Source organism: Pieris rapae, chromosome 2 (genome assembly GCF_905147795.1).
Source record: "Pieris rapae chromosome 2, ilPieRapa1.1, whole genome shotgun sequence".
NCBI classification, from domain to species: Eukaryota; Metazoa; Arthropoda; class Insecta; order Lepidoptera; family Pieridae; genus Pieris; species Pieris rapae.
In genome coordinates, this window is record NC_059510.1 from 7,614,349 (window position 1) to 7,635,614 (window position 21,266).

At 32.3% G+C, this 21,266-nt stretch overlaps 2 protein-coding genes and 1 non-coding gene across 5 annotated transcripts in view; 1 reads left to right on the forward strand and 2 right to left on the reverse strand.

Annotated features, from left to right (window-relative positions):
• The window catches only part of LOC110998692 (G protein-coupled receptor kinase 2), a 38,161-nt gene extending 26,042 nt beyond the window's left edge, over positions 1-12,119 (forward strand). The window contains exons 3-13 of one of the 2 annotated variants that reach the window (XM_022267827.2): positions 226-338; positions 3,606-3,774; positions 4,288-4,493; positions 4,792-4,981; positions 5,500-5,635; positions 6,271-6,406; positions 6,844-6,984; positions 7,294-7,497; positions 7,725-7,908; positions 8,447-8,544; positions 8,827-12,119. In XM_022267827.2, coding sequence (XP_022123519.1) covers positions 226-338; positions 3,606-3,774; positions 4,288-4,493; positions 4,792-4,981; positions 5,500-5,635; positions 6,271-6,406; positions 6,844-6,984; positions 7,294-7,497; positions 7,725-7,908; positions 8,447-8,544; positions 8,827-8,922 — 1,673 coding nt within the window. In that variant the 3' untranslated portion in view covers positions 8,923-12,119. The remainder of the gene's footprint in view (positions 1-225; positions 339-3,605; positions 3,775-4,287; positions 4,494-4,791; positions 4,982-5,499; positions 5,636-6,270; positions 6,407-6,843; positions 6,985-7,293; positions 7,498-7,724; positions 7,909-8,446; positions 8,545-8,826) is intronic. The other variant, XM_022268638.2, reaches the window with a different exon arrangement.
• A 492-nt stretch (positions 12,120-12,611) lies between these two features.
• On the reverse strand, positions 12,612-21,062 carry LOC110991788 (methionine--tRNA ligase, mitochondrial). Of its 2 annotated transcripts, none has more exons than XM_045633959.1 (11): positions 20,853-21,062; positions 20,479-20,618; positions 20,307-20,405; positions 20,004-20,185; positions 19,609-19,728; positions 17,282-17,390; positions 16,347-16,465; positions 15,393-15,544; positions 14,859-15,061; positions 14,163-14,357; positions 12,612-14,024 (listed from the first exon to the last, which is right to left on the reverse strand). In XM_045633959.1, the coding sequence occupies exons 2-11, from the start codon at positions 20,561-20,563 to the stop codon at positions 13,618-13,620; spliced, it is 1,671 nt and encodes a 556-aa protein (XP_045489915.1). In that variant the 5' UTR covers positions 20,564-20,618; positions 20,853-21,062; the 3' UTR covers positions 12,612-13,617. The 2 variants fall into 2 exon arrangements, with proteins under 2 accessions (XP_045489915.1, XP_045489911.1); XM_045633955.1 differs by having other exon boundaries at positions 20,772-21,062.
• LOC123690670 lies at positions 19,027-19,188 on the reverse strand. Its single transcript, XR_006751273.1, has one exon. It is a non-coding gene; the product is annotated as a U1 spliceosomal RNA (small nuclear RNA).
• Positions 21,063-21,266: the final 204 nt, after the last annotated feature.

The following is a 21,266-nucleotide window of genomic DNA, read 5'->3' on the forward strand; positions in this document are numbered from 1 at the left end:
ATCAATATAATATGTACGTGATATAAAAAAAGTAAAAATTGTAGCTTTGAGTGTGTCCATGGGGATGTTTCTGGCATTCGTTACTATCACATATACCTATAACATGAGCCTCCTGATCGTTTGCCCCTATTCTATATTTTTTTTTAAATCGGAGCGCAATCTGAACATTGTGACATGGATTTAGACGATAAGATTGATTTTTAATCACCATTTTCTTATTTTCAGATGTAACCTACGAATACATTGTCGATCAGCAGCCCATCGGCAAGCTGCTGTTCCGGCAGTTTTGCGAACGGAACCGCCCTCAATACCACAAGTACAACAGTTTCCTAGATGCAGTTAGTATACAAATCTATATTTTATTACTATTTTTATTAAGCTGAATTTTGGCTGAATGCACTAATCACGTGCGGTTTCGAATTGATAATCATTTTGTATTGGTTGATCATCCAGGAAGGACACATAATTATTTGTATATAGACTTCTGATTTTTGTTGGAATTGGAACTTTAATATATTATAAATATTTTCTTTACTTACACGATCTGTGCGTTATAGTATTAAGAGAAGCGACATTTTAGTTGTAATGCTTAGAAGCAGCTTAGAATTTCAATAAGATGTTCTCGCTCCAAAAGAAAATTATTACCGTGCAAATGAAACGGGGAACGCGTAATCACCGCACTTACAATGAATTTCACCTCCCCAGGGTTGTATGAGCCAGGGATGGATTTATGATTTACCTGAATAATACATGTCTTGTGTAAAATAACATCGGTGTTGCAAGGAGATTGGTCATATAAAGTACACTAGAATATGAAGATGTCAAGTTTTATTAAACTAGCCCTAAAGATTAAAGAGTTGGAAATTTGTAAACTGATTTTGTTGGGTTATGTATATTTAAATTAAGGAGGCAATGAACGTGGAAAGATATTGCTCGATTTTAAGGATCTATCCGGTCGCCAAACTCCAAAAAAGTTTGTTTTTCTATTTTTTGTCATTGTTTCTTAAATTAGGGCAAATGGAAAAAAATATATGATGGGGTTGAGTATTTTATGTATCCATTTTCAAAGATCGATCCACGATTTAAAAAAAAGCTTCGTTCGATAGAAAAAAAATCCAAAAATAGCTATAGCTGATAAAAAATTATATAGAACATGATTTTGAAATTTTCACGATATATTTTATCGCAAGCCAAGTAATCAAGTTCAGAATATAAAAAAATACATTAATGTAATGTTTTACATAACTAATTGTTATTACGGGCCGGCGCTCCTCAGTGCTCTCCATTGCGCACCGCACTCCACCCGGAGACACTGACACATCAATTCGTGTGATAGGGCCTTAATTTGTAAAGCCGACACTGTCGTGTCGATTAAGTGTGGATAGAACTAATGATCAGCTAATGAATCGAACCGTAACCCCAATCTGAGATGAACGTTCCAATATTAATTGAGCTAGACCTCTACATCTTGATATTACTATAATCTAGGGGATAATGTTGAATTATAGCCAGCTAATATTATAAAATGCTACTTTTGAAATATATTTGCAGAAGTTTCCCTGGACTACATTTTGCATTGATATACAGTTTCTTATCATTTTCATCACGAGACTGGTAATTTTTTATATATTCTCTGTAATAATTATGAACGGCTCCCGTATGTCAAAATCCAATACATGTTTGACGTACGTATGAATCTTAGATTGAGACTGTTACACAGATAAGAAATGACTTAACTATTCTCTTGATGAACATGACAAGAAAGCCCAACGACACTAGCGAATTTTAGTCCAGGGAAACAGGGTGTGAATTTATATTAAAAAAGAGTAAAGCGTCGAAAACAAGTCCAAAGACAAAGTTTCCTAGCTGACAGATCTCCTCTGAATCTTGGACTTAATTTTATAATATTTTGTAAGAAATAACGATCTATCATAAGGAAGAATGTATTACGGATCCATTCTAAAATTGTCCTTACTGACGTGAGAACTTGGGTAATACCAACAGGAAATGCCGTAGTTGAATTCTTGTATGCGGTGATATTAGTTATTACGATTTCGTATGTGCGTATTGTTCTTTTGAGACTGTAAGTGCGTGCGCCTATTTCACCTGCTGATAGAAGACAAATCTTTGTTTTTTTATTTATTTTATTATTATTAATTACTTAACATGTCATGTGGAACACGGTAAAATGGTTGCAGATTACAAACGTTGTGTAAAACAAAAACTTGGCGATTAAAAAGAGTGGCGGAAAGTTTATTGCCAGTTGTTCTCTTCCGTTCTACGCCATTGATTTGAGAACTGGCAGTTAATGTAAAATTAGTAGCATTTGATATTCATTTCTGATTTTCACGTTCATCAGTGTACTTTGTGTTACCTATATGAATAAGGGATTTTGAATTTGAAGTTTTAAAAATAATAATAAGAATTATCAGTCAACACATAAAGGAATACTCGACACACAAACTCCTACAATTGTTTCTATAATATACAGGTTAGACTGATTCAAAATATTTTTTTTAGTCTTACTACATCTTACTAGTTTAAGTAACATGTGAGTATATTTTGTATAGTTTGAGTATAGTTTGGCATTCATTAAAAATTAAATGCTTAAAGATTGGTAGGTAAAAAAGTTTTCTTTTAAAGTCATTCAAGACGCGTGTAATGTTGTGGGATAATGTCGGTACAAATTTTTGTGTTAGAAATTGTTATCTAATTTGTTAATTATTTTATTTTATTACTCGTTATTATTCGTACGCGTTTTAAATTATTAAAATTATTGGCACTTAGTTTATATATACAACTATGTATTTTCGATCGCATTTCTGTTGCTATATACAAGTAAAATAAAGTACTATATTTAGGCTACGCAAACGAGGTCGCGATCACGCAAAGTTATAACTGTACAATATTTCCTAAATAGCCATTCTAAATTCATCTCGTGTTCTCGAGTTAATCATATCTATACGTCTGAAGTTAATAATACAATCCCAAGTAATGGCCGGAGGACGTGAGGAAACTGTTTAGACAAGTTCAACCACTGACAAAAGCTACACATCACAAACTATAGTGTGAAGTTTGATATCAGGATTTATACACAGCTACAAAGTAGTATTGTCTATCTAGTATCTAGTATCACTACAAATCTGTCCATGACTGATTTTGTTTTTTATATTCTGTGAGTTCCTTCTGCGAATATTCCTTTTTCAACACAGATGAAACGGACAAATGTAACGACCTGTTTAAGGTAACTTCGTAATTTATCTAAGCCGTCCCAAGTAAAATAAATGCCGTCCCAAACATAATTCTCGTATTCTATGCCATTACCGACGTTCTCCAAGAGATACCTTTGTAATTGTTTTCTTCTAGATTTTAAATAAAATACCCAGCTGTTACGGTTTAACTACGTCAGCGGAATTACATTTATTCATAAAATTTATAAATAAATTTAATTACGACGTTTAAATTGCGGTTAATTATTAATTTATTATCGTAATTTTTCCTGTTCATTATTATTTTGAAACATCCCCGTGTTTAGAGTTTTTATCTGGTTCAGTTATGGTATGCGGTGACGTAAATAAATAGCATTTATATCTAACCAATAAAAGCGTAATATAAACCTCCAGGCGGAGAGGTCGGAAGTGGAGGTGGATGAAACGAGGGTGGCGCTCACGGCGGAGGTGTTTGGCAGATATCTTAAAACAGAAGACAAAGATGCCGTCACCGACGTCGTTCCTGCCAATGTTATCGACGACGCCAGTGCACTTCTTCTAGAAGGTACCTTTTAATATTACTTAGAAATTCATTAATTTTTGTGATAGCCAAGCTGCATTGCCAGCTTATAAAATCACCGATGTATTATTCTGATGCGACTAAGCTACAGCGAGACGGTCTTGAACCGTTATATTAAATACGATTTGTGTTAATTTGACTTGGAACTTTAGAATTCGGATTCTGGAAGATAGAATTCGGTTTCTGTGATCCCTGAGTAAGTATCGTTACTGCGATAAAAATAATGTACCTATAACTTTGTATATGATATGTACTTGTAACTTTAAAAAAAATTGAATGCAAATGTTAAAAATTAAAGACATTTACTAAACCAAATTCAAATACCAGTTAAAATTATTTTAAAGTGTGTTCTAGAATCAAATACAGTGTTTTTAAAGATAAATTTACAAACATTAATTACGAAATTTAAGAGTTTATATTTCACTCGATCTTGTAAGTGGCAAAATTATTTTTTAAATCAAGTCACTTGAAGTTAGCAAATTAATTAATTAATTACAGGTGGTGCTCGGGATATTTTTGGCGAGTGCATACGATGCGTGAAAAACTTTCTCGCCGGCACTCCATTCGCGGAGTTTGAGAGGTCTATGTACTTTCATCGGTATTTACAATGGAAATGGCTAGAAGCACAACCTATTACGCAAAATACCTTCCGCATGTACCGAGTTTTGGGCAAAGGGGGTTTTGGCGAGGTTTGCGCTTGTCAGGTGAGTTTTTGCCTACTACTAATACTTTATATAACTTTATGTTTTAAATCGTTACAAATAAAACATGGTTACGGACGACAAATGGCGTGTTTTAAAGTTTTCAACTTTCTAATTATATTAATATAATTATGATGACAATATATTGACTTTTTTAGTGATTTAATAAATGTACAATTGTTTTTTAAAGATGTATACTTTTGATTAGTAAAAAATATTGCGACTGTTTCGAAACTATTATATTATGTATATCAGAGACGAATATTTAGATAGATCAATAATTTGATTAAATCTCTTACAGGTTCGAGCTACGGGTAAAATGTACGCATGCAAGAAGCTAGAGAAGAAACGCATTAAGAAGAGAAAGGGAGAGGCGATGGTGCTGATAGAGAAGCAGATACTCCAGCGTATTAATTCACGCTTCGTTGTCAACCTTGCGTATGCTTATGAGACTAAGGACGCCCTTTGTCTGGTGCTGACTATAATGAATGGTAAGTTGTTGTTAAGCCGCACAGGCCTTGGTCAATTGACTGTGCTTTTCTCGCTACGACTGAAAAGCACTCCAAAGTCGAACCGTTGTAAAATGCGATAAAATTGTGTTTGCGTTTAATCTTTATGTAATTAAAATTAATTAGAAATTAATTAATTAAATAAAATTTAATTTGCTAGAATAGTCTTACAATTAAGTAGTTACATAAATTACAAAAATCCGCCACATATGAATAGGCATGCAAATGTCATCTTATATTTTATTTATTTGTTTATTCGATCTATCGAATAACAAGACTAGTTATTAAATCTTACATTTAGAAAAATAAATTTAGAATAACTGTTAAAAAAGCTCCATGCTGTGTTGGTGTTTAAGGCAATCGAGCTATTGGCAAAGCATGTTGGTTAGGTTGTTGGAACATGATTAACTAAAAAACTTAACGCAGTGATTCGATTCTTACGTGTATTGTTTATATGTATGTACTCTTTGTAACAGATATTGTTTATTAAATAATTTCAGGCGGTGACCTAAAATTCCACATTTACAATATGTGCGCGGGCGCAGAGACTGGCCTAGGTTTGGAACGAGCGCGTTTCTATGCGGCACAAGTCGCCTGTGGTCTGGAACACCTGCACAAGATGGCTATTGTATATCGGTGAGGAATTAGTTTTACTTATTAATCTAATATGTTAAATTATATATATGCTATGTAAAATCCAACGATCACGATAATATTTTTCAAGAGAAACTTCTTTACGGCGCAAGAGGGTAATTTTTTATAAATGAAACGTCACGAAGATGTGCAGCGTTTTATGAAGAAAAGGGAAAGAGCGATTGATACCGATCGAGAGTGAGTGAGAAAGGGAGATTGAGAAAAAATACACGTTATTGGTATTACTATACACATACACGTATTCGTTTAGTAGTTAGTTGTGAATGTAGATAAACAAATACATGGAGTGTTCATATACTGGTACATGATCATCTATTGGGATTTATCTTAGTAATAATTAGTTTACAAAGAAGTTTTACTTCTTACATGACTTTGTATTTTTTAATTAAGATAAAGAGCATTTATTATTTATTTAAGAATACGAACTTAAAATTATTTAACTTTAAGCTCGTATTCTGGACATAAAAAAAGCTTCAGTTTAAATGGTAAATAGCACCACCCTTATGACTGGATATGAGAATACGGACCTTAGTGACGCCAACCTCCTTTTCGTGACGGCGTACTGCGAAACAATTTTACCATATATTTTTCTTACTTTTTGTGATAATATATTTCAGAGACTGCAAGCCGGAGAACATATTGTTAGATGACGCGGGTCACGTGCGTATCTCGGATTTGGGTCTGGCCGTGGATGTCCCCGAAGGGGGCAGTGTCAGGGGCCGGGTTGGTACTGTGGGGTATATGGCACCCGAGGTAAGATTTTACGGTTCAATGTTATACTTTCTGACTCACTGAGTTTTCTAAAATTAATATTTTCTTCTTATCCAGTTCCTTGTATTGTTAATTGCTATTTGTTGCTTCCGATATCGTCTATAACCAGATATGTATTTGTAAATTCTGATACAAGTAATATGACTAGATCAAGGGTAGGAAATTAAACACTTACACACTAATTTCTTGATTCATTATAATTCACTTATTTCCATTCGTACGTATACTGTATCTGTGTGCTCGTGCGCATGTCCCACAAATATTTTTTATATTCTATTCCCAAATTCGACTCTTAAGATCCGATTCTTTAGAATATGTTTAAGTAGAAATACTTACTTATTTTATTTTATATTCTTTGAAATAAAGGAATAGATTTAGAATCATGTGAGGAATGTGTATTTAAGATTTAATTTTCTCAGGTGATAGACAACGAGCGATATACATACAGTCCGGATTGGTTTTCCTTCGGATGTCTGGTGTATGAAATGATTGAGGGTAGAGCGCCATTCCGCGCTAGGAAAGAGAAAGTAAAGAGGGAAGAAGTGGATCGGAGAGTTAAGGTATGACACAGAAAAGCTTCTTATAATAGGTGGACTAAAGAGGTTTTTACATAAAAAAAAGTAAACATAGTAAAAACTATAATATATAAGAGCATAGACAAAAACCAAAGATTTTTTAATGCGTCTTAATATCTCCACTATTCTTGTATGTAAGGTTGAAAAATATTTTATTTACGCGTGGTCCTAATAGTATTATAAGATGTATATCTGTTTTCATATTTGAAACATGAAACACAGAAAATCGACTTACAAAAGTCGATTTTTTTTATCTTTTGTATCTAGTTTTTTAGTTCTTTTATTATATTACAGCATGAGCCAGAGAAGTATTCAAGCAAATTCAGTGATTGCGCTCGCTCATTATGCAGTGCATTGTTGGCAAAGACTCCGGCGAGCAGACTTGGCAGTAACGCTGGCAAGCGAGGCGCTGGTCAGGTCAAAGCTCATCGCTTCTTTGTCAGGCTTAACTGGGCGAGACTCGAGGCTGGAATGGTCGATGCGCCTTTTGTTCCAGATGTAAGTCCATCGACACTAGAATAGGCTCTTCTTCGCGTCTTGACATTCGTTTTGAGGTTAAGAGGCAACTGTCAGTCTTCTGACGTTTGACAAATGACAGCTTCATATTGTTACAAAACTGACATTAATGTGTTTGTATGTAAATAAAAATAATATTTGATTTTTGAAAGACTAATCCTGTCAGTTCTTGGGTAAAAAATACAATTAAAGTTTTTTAACAATTTCAGCCACACGCCGTATACGCAAAGGACGTTCTTGACATAGAACAGTTTTCAACGGTGAAGGGCGTGAACTTAGACGCGGGCGACGACACTTTCTACGGGAAATTTAACACCGGCTCCGTCTCCATTCCTTGGCAGACCGAAATGTTAGAGACTGGCTGTTTTACAGAGTTAAATGTGTTTTCTTCAGGTATGGATACGACCACTAGCCCCACTGTATTCTGTATTTTATTTCATTATATTCTGTTTCGTGATCGTTTTCCCCTTTTGTGTATTATTGAGTCTTTTCGGTTTCCCTACGATATCATCGCATATGGCATCCCTATATGTGCTGGATTAACGCATATACTGGCGAAGACAGACAATATTCATGACATTACTTATATAATATAAATATTATAATCAATATGTATACGTATTATAAGTGCATGCTGGTCTCAAAATGTTCTCTCTTGCTCTTAAAACAATAAATTTAATCTTGCGTCAGATAAACATATAGATTTTGTTTCCTTGATATCTGGGGGTTTAATCAAGATGTCTCAAGTAGTGTATGTATAAAATCAAAAACTATTAGTAATACTACTATAATATTAGTAAATAAAATAAATTAGCACTTCGCGATAACAGATCATTTATCCTAGAAAACATTTTAATATAGAACATATCGATCATGAAACTATATTTATTATTTTTTACATTTAATTATATAAAACAATATTTTTTTTTAGATGATACTGGAACAGAATGTCGCAGCTCTGACCTACAACTAGAAGCAACACTCGAGACTGTACAAGACGATAAAGGATGCTTTGTGTTCGCTAGAAAGGTATCATATTATTTCAATGTGCGATGTGTTCAGACTTCAATTCAATAATTTAATACATACCATTACAACGTTCTTTACAAATTCAGTATCTTATAAATCAAAATATGTATATATGCTGATTACTTGGTTACTGATTACTACAAAACAAATTTGTCGTTGGAATTGGAAAGAGGATTGCGTTTAATATAAAAATTATTTTCATATATATTAACCTAAACAAGACTGAAGAGAGATCTTATTCTGACATATCGACAGACATACATATCGAAACCACTGTTTCAGGTGTTATGCCCCCAGAAGAAAGTCCCTCAGCGCTTGAGGCCTGTGCCCATCCCCGAACATTTGCTGCAACCTTCGTCTCCACCTCCCCAAAGCTGACCGCTTTTGTGGGTAGATACGATTTCTTTCTGCGGGTAGATCGAGAAAATGTCTCAAACATTCTATTGATGTGGGTAGTATTGCGAGTAGCCGATTATGTGGTTAGCTGAATGTATTGTGGGTAGTTTTATAATTGACTTGTAAAATTGGCCTCGGACAGTCTAATGTTGCAAGTTCAATTTTGCGGGTAGGTAACAATGGTACAATATTTAAACGCACATATTTTAGTTACTCGAATCGAAAATTTATAGACAAATTTAAAATATTAAAAGAGCGATAAACTTAATTTTGTCCTCGCCGCCTTAAATAAAAATAGACAAATGTACCTATCCCCCATTTACAAGGTTTTTGTTTAAGTCAAAAGGTTAAAAAAATGACAGAAAGTATAATTAAAAACATTTTGTATGCAGCGTACCAATTGTTAACCGTGAACATCATTTTTGTATTAAATCTTTCGGGAATCGGATTATATTATGAACTCCAATAATCGAAATATTTTACGCCTTTTGAAATTTTGCCTCGTATACGTACGTTTTAATTTGCATTTGTCTTCAGTACCTGTCAAAATGTTTTGAAGTTTCCTTCCACAAACAGAACAATCATGAACAACTTAGTTTTAAGCGATTTTCTTAATATATTTTATTTTCGATCGAATTTATTATGAAGTTTGATTCGCAGGTTTTAGATTAGGAACGCTTAATCTAATTTACCAGCACTTTAGTGCGTGATTTTTAATGATATTATTTATTATTTTTAATATTTGGACGTAATTTGAAGGTGACTAGAGTGAGCGAGTGAAATTGTAATTGCTCTGGCTTTTATGCGAAAATCGACTTTGTTAACATATCTATATGAATCAAACTCGAAAACTGATTATTTTTTAAATATCCCAAAAATATGCAAAGTTAAAGTTCCTAAATAAAGACGATTATTGCATAAATATTCAAGGGCTTAGAATTATGCCATGCAAAAGATAGCAGAGAAGAGGAATTTAGGCACGGCTTTTTGAATCTAGAAGACTTGTAGTCTTTGGTCGGAGACAGATTATATTAAATAGATAACAAATGCAAGTCAAAGTCTCTGGTCTACGGCTATAGTGACGTAATCTAGTACAATGCAATTATATATTTTTAATGGAATGTATCAAATTTTTTATAGTATAAATCGAGCAATAATTTAGAATCGATATTGTTGATTCGGTAACTCGAAATTTTTTGTATTTGGTGTGTATATTCGTCGATTTGATAATTCAATTTTAATCCGTGTTTCGCGATGGCTTAGATTAATTAATAAATTTATCGTTGAAGTATCGAGCAGCTAATTTTAAAGTGGTTTATTTAATATTCTTCACCCATAGCTCACAATCCTTTGTATTATTTTCGAAGTCTATAATAAAAATGAAAAAGATAATCGCGAAACAATTACTTGGAACTTTGTCAAATTTTAAATTTAAAGTTATTTTTACGTGTCTTTTAGCCAAGTGTACATTGCCGGTTTTCTTCCATATTGTATTAGTGTAAGTATTAATGCATTTTGACGTCTACTTTTATTGTATTTTACCATTTTTAAATGCCTTTTGTCTTTGGCGTTCGCTGTTAAAATTTTGTATAGAAATATTGAGAGATAACGCTTGTGACTGTATAGTAAACATTTCTCACAAACAGAGTTAACCCTTGACACGGGTTAATAAACTATACGTTAGAGGCATTACAGTTTTTTAGATTTAATCTTAGTCTCGTTTGGCCAAACGTAAGGTGTGCTACACACATAAATCATTTTATTGTTAGGTATTGTAATGTTGGTTAGTGTGTAGCACGCCCATGTACAGCGAACTTCATTATATAGCAATGCAACTAGAAATAACATGCGAGTTTTTATTTTATCATTTTTGGTAACGCCTCACTAAACCAGTTAAATTTTTCGTTCAATAGAATTTTTAATATTCTGAAGAAAATGCGTAAATTATTTTGGCCTACAGAGGCGTTACCAAAGATATATAGCACAAAGGAACTATATATTGATGGGAAATGTTACGAGTTTTGTGAAGTATTGCCAACAGCTTCATTTTCTATAGCTAATAATGAAAAATATAATAAAAACATAAATCATAAATATCGTCCATACTACAATTTCTAAGAATATTCTAGAGCTTTGTGCGAGTGTTTTAAAGCTGTTCTGCATTCTAAATTACTCTCAAAACTCGTTACTGCCCCAAAATCGCACAAACAAGGCTGAGGGTTCTCTTCCGTTCTGACTGCTTGTCCATTCCACAGCTCAAACCACCATAGATTTAGATGTTATTCGTGTAAGTGTATCGTGTTGTGAACACCTGTGTCGTCTATTTGAGAGCAGATTTACTAAAAAATAGGGATTGCACAAAGTTGTCAAGTCTATGTGCTCCGGCAAACTACAAACTTTTTACCTGCCAATAACAAACTATTTTTCGTCGTGAAGCCGATTTATCGTCTGCCGGTACCAAGCGTATTGTGGGTACTTTCATATATTTTAATGCTCAATAACAGCCTTAAACTATCGGCTGATAAAAGGTTTGCATTTTTCGGATCTCTTATTATGTTTCAACTTATATTTAATATCTATTTGCAAAACTGACTTGTTGCTTTAAAAATGTAAACAGTCAAGAAAATTTAGTCCTCTGAAATTGTGCAGACAAAGCTATTGAGAAACAGTTGAACATTACTGTTGGCATTTACAGAAGGAATTGAATGTATTTTTTGATTACTTCCAACCTTCGAAACAAATGTTATCTACAATTTATGTGTGTACCTTTCGATTCAACAAGCCTAGTTTAAGCAAGTTTTATGAATTTGTCAATAGAGTGGCTATGGAATGACTTTATGTAACTTGAACAAACTTAGCACAAAACCAATATAGGATCCTAAATTTGTAATAATCATAATGAATCAAATTATTAATTTAAAACTTAATGTTCCGTACCACTTATCGTTGCCTGTGTCATACTCAAGAATACGTTGTGGCAAAATTTTGAGATATTATTTTTTTTGTAAGGACGCACGAACAATTCAAATGCACAAAAGTATTGTTATTGGTATTTGAAAGATAAATGGGTGTGATGATCGAGTAGTTTAGATTAGCTTCGGTACTGTTAGTTATTGCAGTATTTTGATGCAAATATTATAATTTAATAAGCGTATTCATAAATAAATTGACTCCGATTATGTGTTTGTTTTATTTATTAACACTTCATTACATAAGAATATAAAAATTGAACATAATTAAATGAAAAAGAGGGCAACTGGCGGCCTTATACCTTTCAAGCGATCTCTTCCAGGCAAGCACTGTGAGGAACGGGAAAAAAATGTATTATTACATATTAAGGTAGGCACGAAGTACTAAAATACATATTACATATATAATAAGAAAAACAACTTAACAGGAATATTAAAAAAAATTAACTGAACTGATAGAGGATACATAAAAAGTGCACATGAATCATGATAATTTAATTCAAGATCAGTCTCACGTCAGTTAATTGATTTATGTGAATTGTCAATTCATTTTTCATTAGTTAGATTCTAAAACTATGTAATGAATATTGCTAAGCAATAAGGTTTCAAGTAAACAATAATTTTAATTGACAATAATATTAAAATCATTTAGCGTACTTTTATGTGATTGCATATAACAATATAAGGAAATGAAACAATTTGTTATCGCATAATAATTTTATTGATTACTAATATATTCTGAACTGTCCGTTTATATAAAGAATTGCGTAAAATTTAGAATATTCTATACACTTTATACATGAACATTTTATAAGGATGTGCAACTTTTAAATTTCACATTCAAAAAGAAATGTGTGCGCCCAGTAACATTAAAAAGCTAGTAGGGATTTTCAGAACATAATGTTGTACATTTGTAATATTTCACACTAACTGACTAGCTACACTATGGTCTAGGGATTTATAATCTACACTTTTACCACTGTACATAGAAAAAATGTATTGGAAGGTCATAACGATAATTATTATCAATAGGCTATAAACACGGAGTTTGTTGACATTATCTATATCCCCCTAATGGCTATATTTTTAAAAAATACCCATGGGATTTTAAACTACATAGGAAACTATTTACGGAAAACCGAAACCGTATGTTTTTTTATGTAATGTTTTATGTTAAAAGTTTATTAAAAAAAAGGAAACATTCAACAAGTCTGTTGATATTTGAGTTTTAGTGACATCGCTCATTCGACTGAATTAATTCATATGTTAAGAACAGATAAGGCACATTATAACACTATTCATACTAACATAGTAAAGAGAAAAGGTTTATAGAACCTACTTAAAACTTCTACATGAGAATGACAGGCTTTCCCCCAATATAAACTTATTTCCAAAATATTAAAAAAAACACATCATGTCTAGCCGTAGAAAGCTGGAATAGGCCACTAAATAATAAATATAATCATTTCGCATTTTTTCTAATCTCAAATAAATATTCATTTATTTATTCAAAATACCAGTTGCCATTTCAAGGGCTGGCGAGAAGAACTGGCAAGAAACTCCGCATCACATCTCAATGGGGGATAAATTGCAATAAATCTGCTTACGTAAACAATTATTCAAGTATTTCAACACACATTAAAACGTTATTTCATAAACATGTTATTAATTGTAGTCGATGTCAAGTCGAAAAATACTAATTCAATTATCACGCACTAGCCTTTTTCTTTTTCACATTACTCTTATCAACATAAATACGCTGAAACAAAACAAACTTTCCGCATTGTATATTCTTCGTCTCGTAGATGGCGCCCTTCAACCGCCAAGAAGGTTTCTCACAGTGTTGCCAACTCCTAAAATTCTTCCCGACTTGCAATTTATCTAAAAGTTTATTTGTTATATCTGGTATTATCGGCTGTAAAATAATTGAGCAAATACGTAATGTTTCGAGTGTCAAATGGAGTACAACATCTAACTGTTTTTGGCTTTCCGGTTTCTTCTTGAGCTCCCAGGGTTTTAAAGTTTCGAAGAACAAATTGGCTAAATGTAAGGCGTGTATGACCGCGTCCACTGCTTTATAGAATTGGTAGTTTGAATAGTGCGACCGACATATGTCTGTAAAAATATTATTAAATCACTATTTTGATACAGTATGTGTAAAGTTTTAAACACAAACTTACATACATACAATTGTGTATTGAATATTAAATTACTATAATTGCTTTTTCATTAAGGTCATAGACATTACTTTACCTGGCAACCTTTCCACTGCATCTAATAACTGTGACGTCACTTGGAGCTGGCAACACTCTGCCAATTCCTGGTGATGTAAGGCGGGGAACTCACACCTCGGGTTCAGTGCCGGTCCACAGCTTCTACTCACTAAATTGCCCAGAGTATCTGCTAACTCGGAGTTCGCTATGTTGATTAGTTTTGTTTCGCTATAATCTACAAAAAATGTTATATTATCATCTGCCCTGTATACATACAGATAAACGATTTATATACACATATTTTACACAGTATTTATTATTGCTTTTTTTTGTATTTTTAATTAATTGCACAAGCATAATATTTATTGCTTTGTTTTTTGTATTTTTAATTAATTGTCTGATTATATATCTTAACATCACAATATTGATTTGAAAATTTGTGAATAGATATAATTTTTTTTTTAATTTCTGTGTTTCAATGCAAAGCAAATTTCGTAATTAACGCATATTTTCAGCTACATAATAATAAAAAGGCTTGGGTGTAGCTAAAAACGTTAAAATGTGCTAAGTAAAAATATATGTCAGTAATCATAAATAAATTCTTTTATTTGAAGAAAAAAAATCAAAATAATTCAGCAACACCCTATCGGAAAAGTAACGTGTGATTTAATTGTTTAATTTAGAAAATGTCTACATAATTATTAATTTTACTTAAAAAAAAATAACAAAAACTTACTAGCGTCATCCGCCATTGTTGCCTCCCGTAACATTAAATATCTAAGGGCATGCGACGCAACCGTATGCCTTGGGTCTACCACGTTGTGGAGACTTTTTGACATCTTACTGCCATCGACCGTCCAATGACTATGGCAGAGCAACTGACGCGGCGGATGCCACTTGATGGCCATTAGGAATGCTGGCCAGTAGATACCGTGGAATCTGGGAAAGTAATTCATCTTGCTGATAGACGCTAGCTTAATATAAACATTTAAACTTAAATACTTTAATAATTTATCATATTTTTTCGTATTGTAACAAATTCGTATCAAGAATTAAAATGTTAGATACGTATATATAATATGTTCACACATCTGTCATCAATTAGTTGCCATATTTAATTTTTTTTTCAAGTAATTTAATTTAAAAATTAGTAATCTAATTTCTAATCTTATTATTGTACTCGGTGGACAGAAAAATATGAATCAAATAATGTTTTAACGTCACATGCTGTTAAATAAATCATCTAAGAATATAGTTAAAGCCAATTTACTTCAATATATCCTTTCCGACAACTTGTACATCTGCAGGCCAGGGTCTGCCCCTGTCCTTCATGTGGTCATCATCAGGGTATCCGCACACCGTAAGGTAGTTTATCAGTGCGTCGAGCCACACGTATATACTTTGTTCTTCATCATCCGGCACCTGATGATCAGTCAGTATCGTTTGTACATTGTAGTACTAGTTTGGAAACCAGTCTCCCAATACTGTCACTATATTATGAATTATTATTGTTAATGTTTAAGGGAGAAAAATAAATAAATGATTATTATTATTATTATGATTATTATTGACCGGCGATAAATATTGCACTTTGAAAAGCAAAATCACTTTAAAATGAAAAAAATCATACAGTTATACAGTTGACGCATGAATCAACAGAAATAATTATAAAAACATACAAATTCTGAATTGAAATTCCGATAAACGATAGACAGATTATGTATTTATTTATTTTATTTATGTATTCCTACAGCTAATCACTAAACAATATCCAAACAATTACACACAAAAGCCAAAACGGAATACACATTGAAACGGAAACATAAAGCACAGTTCCAAGATTGATTAATTGATAGTTTATAATATATATTTAATATGAAGGAACAAACAAAGCCATTATTAGTATTTATACCTGTGTTTTTTAAATATTTTTTTAAGAATTTTTACTCACTGGTCTTTTTTTGCTGGCTGGTAATTTATGTTGTAATCTGTAGGTATACGATACATAACCGAGTTTCTTAAATAGTTGGTTATCATTTGGTTTGAATAGATCCAACGTCTACCCGGACTACTAATAATAATAATAATATATTTATCCCTTTTATATAAGATACGAGGCAAATGAGTGATTCGTTGCCGACCTTTCAGATGTATACGGTTGTTTTAAACACGTGGATGCCACAGTTCGCTATGTTCTGTTATCTTTATTTTAGAAAAAACTTACTCGTATAGCCCAATGCACCCTAGATGCCGGTCTACTGACAGAAATATCGGGTAGATAAACATCGTTTTCTACCATTTCTTGCAACTGCTTTTGAAATTTGCTAGGTGTCACAACACCATCTGTAAATATATCTATCAGGTTAATTTTAATACATCACCAACATTGAAGGATATTGTCTCCATTCACTTCAATTACTGTATTTAATAAAATATGATAAAAGAAATCACACCACATTTTATTCGTCTATAATTGATTTCCAAATTTGATAACTATACCTAGGTAACACTGAAAATGATTAGAAAATGAACAAGGCCTTAATGTAGAAGTTGCCAATACTTTTATTATTTTTCGAAGTCATTTTCGTTCCTCTCTTCACAAGGTCGCACTTCCGGTGTTACATTTCGCAGCCTATCATAGCTTTGTCATTGAGTAAGCTCACAACGAAAGTTATAATAAATCATTAATCGAAAATTTCACGCGTAACGACAGTTTTAGATTTGCCGCCAATTCACAGAAACAAATGACAAATGAATGCAATATACCACCAAGGAGTTCTAAAATTAAAATTCAAAAGTTTTCATTAACAATGTTTCTAACTGGCCAGTTCTAGTCATTTTCGGTGTGACCAAGGTATGTTACTTTTAGAAAAAAAAAGGTTCTGCGGATTATGTTATTCTGAACATTTTTGTAAGTTTTAGATTGTTTTGGCAGAAAATATGTGGTCCTGTTGTCGATACTGATCCTTGATAACTGGTACCGTTCAAGTATAACGTAATCACTATAGGGGCGAGGGGGGTCTATGATTTTTTTTTGATGAATACGTTAACAGTAATTATTTACTAGTTACTATATTCTATTAACAAAATGCAATTAATCTTCTCACGTAATACTTGAACGGCCCGATGGAAATGTATGCGTTTCGCTAGGAAACGTACCTGTCTGAAGCCATTCTCTGAGATGCTGCTTGAATGCACTCAGTCTAAACATATAGTTTGTCTCCTCTGTCCATTCTAATTTGTGTCCTGATTCTACTGACACTCTAACCTAAAACTTATTGGTGTATAATAAACATAAATACATTTTCGCATGTGTGTGATGGCTTAATTATTGACCGATATATTTTGTATATTCAAAAGATGATTTAGATGTGATAACAGAATTACAGAATCTAAGTACATGTCTAGTTAAATAACATAAGTTTTTTTATCAAACAATGATGAATATTTTGTGTTATTCACTAGTAACACAAACACGGTAGACTCAAAAATGCTTTGAATGTATTCCCGTCAAAGTATTTTTATCTTTCGGTCTTATCTTCAGTAAGATAATTTGCTTTAATTGCCGATCTGTAATGGACATTGGTTCATCGCGAAATATATTTTTTAATACAGTTGCTCAAAAAGTGGCATATTGCAGGGAGGTATAGCGTTCGGAAAGTGGGCTATTACACACTCGTGCTTTTTCTTTGCCATTCCCGCACTCGTGCGTTTTCTTTGCCAACTGTCAAAACAATGTGTATTAAAAAGAAAAAACCAACCACGAAGGTTTTATTAAAAATATTCATTGAAGTTTTTATGATAGATGATTTCTACATATTTTAATAATTGGATTCAATAAGTTCGGTTAGGTTTCTTTTCATTTCATATCAATTAAAAAGAATTTTATAAAATATGCAAATACGTATTTTTAAAAAGTTTACTAATAATTGGATTCAATAAGTTAGGTTAGGTTTATTTTATTTCATATCAATAAAAAAAATATTAAAAAGAAAAAAACTAACCAAGAAGTTTTTACTAAAAAAATCACAGAAGTTTTTATTATTCATGCAAATATTTTAAAAAGAAGCTACTATTTGTTTCAATATCAGATTTAATGATTGGACTTAATGAGTTAGATTTGGTTTTCTTTCAATAAAATTAGTCTACTGAAGAATTGGCTGTATGGGCCAAGTTCCCTTTGCCTACCCAGAATGGGTGAAGAAAAGAAAAAACAAGCTTTGCTCATATTCTTTGCGGTTGGCGCCATTTTCCAAAGATGTTCTTTCGAGTTGAGTTATTTGTTGCACAAAATGAGTAATTTCGACGATATTTTATTTGAATGAATACCATCCGAACGCAGTATAATTGCATAAAATGCTTCGGAGAAAAATTTACCGGAAACATATAAGTCTTTAGATATCTACGTGCAACGAATTTATTCCGTAGAGAGAATAGAAAAAAAGAAAATAGTTTAATAAAATTGTTTAATTTTTTCGCAACTGTATTAAAAATAGTCGTTCGGTACACGTGCGGAACCGTCATTGCAACTTGTCCCGACTGTCAACCCTCACCTTCGGCTGCGCCTCGGCTCGGGTAGACATTCGTCGGAACTCGTTGCAATGACAGGCTTTCCGCACTTGTAATGAAATATACTATTTCGGCTTTTCCCTATCGCCGTTTTTAAATTACCAAATACCAATGAACACTGAACAGTTGGAAAGTCAAACAAAAAAACACGGTACCTGACTGCGGGATGATAGGAATAATACATTGTTTATTGATCATTCTACTGAACATTTTTACGTATACGTATGGGTTACCTTAACTCTTTCTCATATTTTGATTTGCCACATGGATGTATGTATATTGATATAAGTAATTAGTATGCGATATCCAAGTATAATAATTATTAAGCTTATAATGGGGGACGGCGCGTACGCAGTCCCCACTACCAAAAATTACGCGTCCGAGTTATCCACATTAGGGATAATCGCAGAGGTCAACTCATCCGCAGTGCAATGGATGATTCTCGCTCTGGGGGAACCGCCTTCTTGATCACGGTAACCCCTACGCCAGGTAAGTATGCTTAAGCAAACTCTCCAAAACTATACATATCAGTTAAGAATCACAATAATACCGCGTTCTGCATTTCTGATTTGGCCACATGGCGCCATCTACTATGAATGCGTTGTACTACGTATGTTGTTTACTACGTTAAACAGCGCAATCTATTATAAAGCAACGGAACTAACCAGACTAAAGTTATATGTATATGGATTCCAGGTACTACTTAAGATTTATTTTGTCAAAATGTGACGAATTCTCTTTTGTGACATATTTTCTGTTTTGGTGTTTAATTAAAGGGATAAAGCTATGTTTCAGTTAAATCCATGTATTATAATTGTATTGGATTGTATAAACAAGGAGATAAGTAAGACTTTTATTCAGAGGAAATATTTTCATAATAAATTTGTATGAATGTAGTAAGAAAGATTTTTACTTACCTTGCCATCAGGTGTGTCATCAACTCTAATCTGAGCATCAGGCACAAATGCCTCATCATTCACACTGTACCATCCTGAATACTTGGCTTTGTATATATAGTCTTTTTTAACTAATTTTTTCTGAAAAATATTATCATAGAAAAACTATATTTCAAACTTTAAAAAAAAATTCTATTAATAATTGATGCTTATCTAACCGCTAAAACTATCCATATGCTTGTATATATAGTACATTTTTATTGACTGATGAGTAGAGATCCTAAAGATTCAATTAAAAATATTTTTTAATTTATATATTGATACTTTTTGAGAAAAATATATAACCCATATAACACATGTGTATTATATATAAATTTTGAGTTGTTTAAATACCCTACTATAAAACCCCAGCTTACCCAAAAGTGCCTCACAGCATTTTTATGCCTCTCTTCTGTAGTTCGTACAAAATCAGTAAACTCAACATGAAAATCTTTAAATAAATCTCTATATTCCTGAGATATAGCTGTACAGTAGTCTGGTAGAGAGAGGTTCACTTTAGCCGCAGCCTGCTGGATCTTAGTACCATGTTCATCTGTGCCTGTATATGCATTTAATTACGGTACAATTTATATGGCATTATTTGATGGATATTTATTCAAATTTTTACAAAGTTTAATTTTAGAACTATTATTTAGAGGAAATAATAAAATAAACCCTACCAGTACTAAAGATCACATTTGTGTCAGGATTTGTTAATTTTTCAAAGCGTTGTATTGCATCTGCCACAACTGCACTGTATAAATGTCCTAAATGAGGTGCTGAAATAGTATAAATATCTCACTTTAACATCTCGATATATATAATGATTTTAATAAATTACCATTAACTTACCAGCATTAACATAAAATATTGGGGTTGTTATATAAAATGGCCTTTTCTGAATGACTGAAGACAAGAAACGAGTCGTGAGACGCATTCTAATTTCTTATTAATCAAATAATACTATATATTTTTCATAAAATAGGGCATTTCTGAAAATTCAAGTTCTTGGTTAGAGTATAAGTATAGTTGAATCTTGAAAATCATTAAAGAAAGGTAATAGAGAAAGGTTATTAAATAAAATCTTTATAATTTATATTTTTATAAAAAAAATTATCAAATAGAAATATTAAATAAATTATAACCTAAAGTTTTGATTGATTTTATTATTCAGTCTCAAACCGAATTTATTTATTTTACAAAAACAAAAAGGAAAATTCACAGACCAATAAGTAGTATCAAGTATGTAGTGAAAATTGAAATCCAGGGCCACCAACATTTAAAATAAAATACCGCTAAACTTAAATCAACTGATTTGGATAACTTTAAACGCCTAATTTCAAAATGTGTATGTAGACAATCGAAAACTAAATTTGTATGAAATTTTACACAGTTGTTCAGTTGATCCAAGGCATCTTAACTAAGCCCTTTGGCGAGACACCGCAAGAAGCTCTATTTTAATGTAAGAATCTTTATAACCTTTAATTAATGTGTATCTATTTTCTATTCAAGTGTTCTGTAATAATAAGTTCTCTGTGTTGACAAGGTCATTAACATGGATAATTATAAGCCAATTGTTGAATCCCGAACAGAATTTAAACTTCAAAATTAAAATGTGCGGCACTAAAACTTGACCTAAT

Coding starts and splice junctions, on each gene's coding strand:
- LOC110991788 (XM_045633959.1), bottom strand. CDS start 20,563: ATGCGTCTCACGACTCGTTTCTTGTCTTCAGTCATTCAGAAAAGGCCA. Junction 16,466..17,281: donor CAGAGAATGGCTTCAGACAG/GTACGTTTCCTA, acceptor ATATATTTACAG/ATGGTGTTGTGACACCTAGC. Junction 15,062..15,392: donor GTCGGAAAGGATATATTGAA/GTAAATTGGCTT, acceptor TTACTTTCCCAG/ATTCCACGGTATCTACTGGC.